Source organism: Leptinotarsa decemlineata, unplaced genomic scaffold, assembly GCF_025532065.1.
Source record: "Leptinotarsa decemlineata unplaced genomic scaffold, Ldec_3_MD MMD2_tig00000505_RagTag_RagTag, whole genome shotgun sequence".
Classification (NCBI taxonomy): Eukaryota; Metazoa; Arthropoda; class Insecta; order Coleoptera; family Chrysomelidae; genus Leptinotarsa; species Leptinotarsa decemlineata.
The window spans coordinates 19,220,552-19,227,843 of record NW_027412549.1 but is presented as its reverse complement, the minus strand read 5'-3'; the positions used below and the strand labels follow the sequence as shown (position 1 = coordinate 19,227,843).

Sequence of the window (7,292 nt, the reverse complement as noted above, 5' to 3'; positions counted from 1 at the left end):
AATACATACTTATTTCATGCGATTGAGGATTTATCGAAAACAACCTCCTATTAGCATAGTAGCCTCTTATTATCCGGGGAAGTAGTTTACCAAAACCCTTAAGACGATCGGAGCTCAGTCTCAACGACAATCTTGTAGTGTAGTGATTATATTTTTGTTTGGAATCATTCATCTTAATAAATATTTCCCAAAAAATTTTCATTCTGAAATTCATTCTTCAACCCAAATAAATTACAATTTCAGAATAAGTATTTTTAGGAAAGAAAGTTTTTGGCTTTCTACTACTCCATTTGATACAAAAAAAAGGGGATGAGAGAATATTCCAAAGAAAGGAAGGAAGTAATCAATTTGAAACTCTATACATGAATGTGTAGATCATGCAAAGAAGTAACTTTCAGACACAAACTGAAAGAAAGTCCTCCTGAAACAGCTACATTCATATAAACATTGAATTACACGAAAGAAAATAATTCTTTCGAAACATATACTTCTATATGAACACTGAATTATACAGAAGATACTTTTCTCTACTCAGTTTGTATTTCAAACATTTGTTGTGGAATAAGAATCAGATATCATTCACATGAGTTCTACTTTGAATGAATGGTAATAAATTGTACTCACATAGAACACTGTCAACCTCACTGGTATACACCGATGTTTCGCCTTTAGACACTTGCCCTAAGGCTCTTCAGTACCAAATTGGATAACATTATAGAAAATACACACACTTCATTCATGAATTACGATTTTGAATGTCACGGAATAAGCTTGATCTGCTTATGTCATCGATGACATCTTAATGACATTCATTCACCTATTTGATTCAATCCCAGCCAAGAGGAATCTTATTTGAATTGAAGGGGTTATATTTTTAGAAGTGATTAATTTTTTGAGAAAGAAAGTTTTTGGCTTTCTACTACTCCATCTGATAAAAAAACAGGGATGAGAGAATCTTCCCCTTTTTTTGTATCAGATGGAGTAGTAGAAAGCCAAAAATTTTCTTTCCCAAAAAATTAATCACTCCTAAAAATATAACCCCTTCAATTCAAAAAAGTATTTCTAGCTTTCCTTAATAAACCCGATATTAAATGCAATACAGACTGCTGAAAAACAAACTTAATTTCAATCATGCGAATACTGCGTTATCATACTTAACTAATAATTGGCCATCAACTAAAAAACCATCAACCTTTATTGCTACTTGCGGCAAGGACTGTGGTCTCAGGCCACTCTAAAACCCAAATAGGCGCATAAACTCGCAAGGTGGATTTCATCCTTTTCTATCCTAATGCGTTCTCTGTCAGTGGTGTACGGAGGTGAATATATGTAACAAGTTCGTTCCTAGATTTGACAAGCTATACATGGAATGATTTTCCCCGCTTGGGGTTTTGTTCACGAGATGGAGCTGTTATTGGATGACAGTCTTTCTCCTATACGAAGTTTTCATATATGCAGGGGAGCCGCGTTGAAATTAATGGAGTCTCAGGCACTGCTGTCTGGGACGAGTCTTTGCTGCATTGATGAGACTGGTCTGTAAGTGATCTACCTGATTGATTTCAGCGTAGTCCTGTTGATGGATGAACATGAAACATCTGCGGGACTTACCTCTGTGGGGTATTTTGCATAAATGTCTGTAGGATATAATTCTATGTCCATTGTGGTGTTAGCCGGGGAAGTATTTGTTTCACGGCAGGTATTCGGCAGAACCTATGATGTAGTTAGTTGGGAGACATTACATTCGAAATATTCATTTTCTAGTAAGTATGTATCTCTCCTCGATACAGTCTTCAGACACGGTTTAACCTTCTCCATTGATGGTAACATCTCTCCTATCAGTAATATCCTCCAAAGCGCGTTGGACGTTGTTCACAGTTGGTGCCTGAGGGAGCAGATGTCTGTCAACCCCAGCAAAACTGTGGTAATCCGCTTCACCAAGAGAAGGAAATTGGACGATCAAACGCCACTTTCCTTCAACGGTGTGGTTATTCCATTTGGAACGGAGGTGAAATATCTTGGCATTGTCCTTGATAAAAGACTCACCTGAAACGGTCACTTGGAAAAAGTTTTACACAAAGCCAGACTGTCTCTATGGACAAATGGTCTCTATGGAAGAATTTGTGGTAAAACATTAAACAAATCCATTGGATTTATGTGATGATTGTCAGACCAATGATCACGTATGGTGCAATTGCTTGGTGGCCGAAGGCTTTACAGAAAACGGCCCAAGCGAAGCTCTCTGGCTTACAGAGACAGGCTTATCTGGCTATCAGTGCTGACATGAGTACCACACCGTCAGCGGCAGCGTCTGGAAAGAGAGGCTAGATGGACTGCATACAGACTTGTGCACAATGCCAATTGCACAAATCAATTCAATGCAGAGTGCAAGAGACTGTTGGTTGACATTCTGGAAATGACCTCTGACTTTATGCCGCCAAATGTCGATTACGAACTGCCTTATAAAGTACTATTCCCGAGTAGAGAGGACTGGATCCTGCGGGAGAATGAAATATTAAGAGCAGATAGTTGTTGGTTCACAGATGGATTAAAAACACCTTCCGGTTCTGGTGCAGGTGTTTTCAGTCGCAGACCCAGGACAGAGTTATCTACCTTCCTAGGAACTTATGCGACTGTATTTCAAGCGGAAATTTACGCTATTGAATTGTGAGATTGGATAAATCCAACCTCTCTCATAAGTCAATAAAAATATTCTTGGATAGTCAAGCGGCGTTGGAAGCTCTTGACTCCCACCGAGCAACGTCTAAATTGGTAGCAAACTGCCAAAAAAGATTCTATTCGATAGGAAGACTGAACAGATTGTCTCTGGTCTGGATTCCTGGCCATACTGGCCTGGAAGGCAATGAAGCTGCTGACTCTCTTGCAAAGGAGGGTGCTGCAAGCGGCTTCATTGGACCAGAACCTGTCATTGGCATCGCTTTGGGCTTTGCCAAACAAACACTTAACACCCTGGATGGCAAGAAAAGTTATGGACTTCTGGCAGAATCTTCCTGGATTGGCTCACTCCAAGGCGTTTATTCACCCTTCGAAGCTTGATTCCAAACAGTTGTTTAACTACATTAGGGATGAACTACGATGTCTAACAGGCCTTCTTACAGGTCACTGTCATTTGAATCATCACATGCAGAGACTTGGAATGTCAGAAGACAGTGTGTGTCGCCTCTATCTGGAAAATGATGAAACTTCAGAGCATATACATCTGACCTTAAAGACCACTCACCATACAAACTAATCGGCTTCGTTAAGAAGCTGGGTTTATTTGTCCGAGTGTGAATAGGTGTGAGCCACAATAAACCCTTATGGGTTGCGCTCACTTCAGTTGAGATGAAAGGTGTGTGAGATTCATCCACATTGTTATTGTTTAATCTTCAGGAATCTTTGTTGTCTAAACAATTCGATGTAAAAAAGGAAAAACTACAAGACAAATATAGTTTTAGGTTCTGATATTTTGATAATACAACAAATGTCTATGTTCAGTTCAAAAATAAGTTGTTCCATAATATCACATATTTTTAACACGCCTTTATTAGCTTCACTTGTATGTATGTATGTTTGTTCGTTTGTTCGTAACTCCCAAGCTCGGGATCTATATTTGACAGAATTATCGACATTATTGCTTGATGATCTATTCGGGGGCTTTTATAGCATACGAAACCATAAAATTGAAAATTAATATAGTTTACAAAACTGAAAAACACATTTTTAAAGAACTTCGAACTGAAAAGTTATTTTTTTTAAATAAGCCTAAAACAATAACGAACGAACTATTTAGTTCGTTTTTCTTCAAAAGCGTGTTTTTTAGCTTTTTAAACTATATTTATTTTGTGAAAACGATTTGAAAATAAAATTGAAAACAATCAGTTTTGTCAATATAATCGTCAAATACAACAGAACATTCCTTTTTCAATTGACGACTTGTTTATTTTGAGGAAATTTATGTTCACTGAGGATACTGAGTATAAATCTGAGTTTATATTACTCAGATTTGAATGTAATCAGTTAGTTTTGAAAATGGTGTAATAGCCGAAACCGGTCAACAATAAAGAAATATAGTGGAAAATAGACAAAAGTGTGTTTTTGTAGTGTATCCTCAGTGAACAAAACATTCGACGTTATATTTTTCTCTGGGAGTTTTATGCCCTATTGTTATGTCATGTTCCTTCAAGAACATGACATAACAATAGTAGCTCTCAAATTCATAAAATGCGAAAAGTAGAAGCCACAGGCACTTTCATTGTGCAGAAAAAAGGGAAATAATTTACACAGTAAACACTCTCAAATCGCCCTAAAGATTTTCCTGAAGAACTTGTGTATATTAATGAAAGTTGAATGATAACTGAAGAAATATATGATACGTACTACCCTTTGAAAAAGTTGTCAACATAATAATAATGTTGAATGAAATTATATGCGTGTATGGCTAGCTTTACTATACCGGAATGTGTCATCCTTTCTCCGTTCACAAACATTAACTCCCAAGCCACGGAAGCTGTTTGGTAATGGAATGAAAGTAGTTGTGTAATTTTGGTAGGTGAGATTATCAATATGTATTACGATGTGCCGAAGAAAGCTAAGTTATACATTTTTCAACAATAGAAATTTGTACGTTTGCGTGCAGAGTTGTGGGTGTGAATAATGATCAAATATTTCAGAACATAGTTTGCCATAACATCACGTAGTTTTAATATGGACTGGTTAATATGTAGAAACGTGTGTTAATTAATTCTCCTGTGAAAGCTACATGGATTCTTAGTGACATCCAGGAATATATGAGAACGTTACAAATTTAATTTTTCTACGGATGCTATACAATGTGCCACTTCTCTCATCGCTTTCATTCGTTCAAGACGAACGATTTCTCACGCAGTGAGAAATAATTTTTCACTGTTATCACGATAACCCAAGTTAGTCATGAATTGTTACATGTCACATTGATATGACACGTTCTCCATGTTGACAACGCTACGCCGAAGATTCGCGTGCAATATCCAAGTAGCCCATTGTCGGTGTTTCCATAACAACAAAACCGAAGAACTGCATAATTATGGCTGTCAACTTACCAACGAAAATAGTTTTATTGTTGATTGTTATAGTATAAACAGTTCAGATTTATTAAATATTGAATATAATGGAATACGAAGATTTAGAGTTGGAAAATACACCTCCAGAAATTGTTCAGAGAGATGTTTGCAATAATTTGCCACCAAGCACATCGAGAGAAAAATATGAAATCGCTAACAGAAACTTTATGGACTGGAAAATGAAAGCCAAGGTAAATTCTTGTTCCGAAAATTTCTTGTTAGTTTATTTTGAAGAGTTGTCAGGAAGATTGAAATCATCAACATTATGGTCTCAGTACTCGATGCTGAGGAGTACCTTGATTATTAAAAACTGTGTTGCTATACAAAAATACGTAAAACTACGTGCATTTTTAAAACGCAAATATGAAAAATATGCTCCAAAACAGTCAAAAACATTAACTTCTGAAGAAATTCAACAACTTTCAAAAGATGCACCTGATGAAAAGTATTTGCTGATGAATGTATGAATTAAAATTTTTGAATTGTTATCGAAAAATGAATGTTTGGTTTTGATTTCAGGCTGCTTTAGCTATTGGCCTTACAGGGGCATGCCGTTGTGATGAACTTCAAAAATTAAAAATTGATGACATGGAAGATCTTAATTCGGCCCTTTCAATAAAATTGCAAGATACTAAAATCAAGGTTTCTAGAAATTTCACAGTCACAGGAGAATTCTACCAAATTCAAAAATAATATGTGAAGCTTTGACCATGCACGAATAAAACACTTTTTTTTTAAATTACAAAAATAGCAAATGTACGAAACAGCCTGTGGGGTTGAATAAATTTGGCACCAAGTCGAAAGAAATAGCGAAATTTTTACAATTACCAAATCCTGAATTATATACTGGCCACTGTTTCCGAAGGTCATCTGCAAGTTTGTTAGTTGCAGGTGCAGATCTTTTAACTTTAAAACGCCGTGGGGGTTGGAAATCCAGCAATGTTGCTGAATCTTATATTAACAACTCCATAATTACAAAATGAAAAGTATAGGAGAATCCATTCAGCCTTCAGCACCATACTGAGCACCACAACAATGTTGTGGAAGCTCAGTATCTTTCTTCAACTTCGACCGCAGCTAATATTTCAATTACCGAAAACATATTGAAACAAAACGACCTTCCAGGAATTACTTTACAAAATTGTTCGAATATAACTATCAATTACTATTTTAAATAAAATATTTTAATAATTTTTTTTAATGTCAAGTACCGAAAGGTCTACCTTGGGACAAAATTTGAAATGTTTATTAAAGTTTCAGGGCATACTACGATATTTTTTCTTAGTCGAAAATCGGGATTTTTTATTAGCGACTTTTTTATTGAAAAAATCAATACGCCACTGGATTCAGAGTGCCTCTAAACAGGTGTGACCAAAATTTCATGAAAAAATATTCATTATTAACAAAGTTATGACAACTCAAAAATTCGAAAACTCACACAGCTAACAGTCACGATATATCATTTTTTTATGATTTCAACAATAAAGTGTCGCCAGATGAAAAAAAAAACGAATAGCGTAAATATTTTTAATGAAAATAATGGAATTACATTCACACAATTCAATTAACAATGAAGCAAAAAATTTTAATAAACGTAACTAATAACTAATTATTGAAATGTTTCGATTCAGTGCAACAATTAATTCTAACTCATATCCTAGTAGCCTCTACTAATCCACCACGTATTTCGATGCATGTGTCGTAGCGCTTACGAATGTTTCTGATTACGTTCCTTAGTTCTTGAGGGCTAATATCTGTACATACCTGTCGAATTCTTGCACAAGGTTCATTTCTATCTCTTGAGAGGTTTTTGTAAACCTTTTGTGTGAGAAGTACCCAGAGAAAAAGTCCCAAACTGTGAGGTCTGGAGATATGGGTGGCCACTCTATAAACAGACTACCACGGCCTATCCAGCGGTTTGGAAATTGTTCGTTAAGCCATTGTCTCACAGCTCTGGCATAATGAACTGAACACCCATCTAACTGGACAATTAAATTTGATTATTCATTGATAGGCAGCTCGTGAATAGCATTCCAAAACTCTGTGTTTAAAAATTCTAGAAACCTCTGCCAATAATTCGTTCGTTCAATATCCCACACCAGACGTTGATTTTTTGGGAATACGGGCTTTTACAGTTTACTACCCAGTTAGGATTATTCGCTGCCCAATAGCGACAATTCTGTGATGACACTA

At 36.0% G+C, this 7,292-nt stretch overlaps 1 protein-coding gene and 1 long non-coding RNA gene across 2 annotated transcripts in view; one reads left to right on the top strand and one right to left on the bottom strand.

Moving 5' to 3' along the window:
- Positions 1-7,292, bottom strand: part of LOC141481868 (uncharacterized) — a 146,485-nt gene that overhangs the window by 25,546 nt on the left and 113,647 nt on the right. The gene's annotated exons all lie outside the window — the stretch shown is intronic.
- On the top strand, positions 4,726-5,894 carry LOC141481867 (uncharacterized). The gene is made up of 2 exons (XM_074174203.1): positions 4,726-5,290; positions 5,619-5,894. The coding sequence occupies exons 1-2, from the start codon at positions 5,147-5,149 to the stop codon at positions 5,790-5,792; spliced, it is 318 nt and encodes a 105-aa protein (XP_074030304.1). The 5' UTR covers positions 4,726-5,146; the 3' UTR covers positions 5,793-5,894.

Excerpts from the sequence above, each read along its gene's own strand:
- LOC141481867 (XM_074174203.1), top strand. The coding sequence starts at position 5,147 with ATGGAATACGAAGATTTAGAGTTGGAAAATACACCTCCAGAAATTGTT. Across the intron at positions 5,291-5,618 it reads ACTGGAAAATGAAAGCCAAG|GCTGCTTTAGCTATTGGCCT; the intron begins GTAAATTCTTGT and ends TTTTGATTTCAG.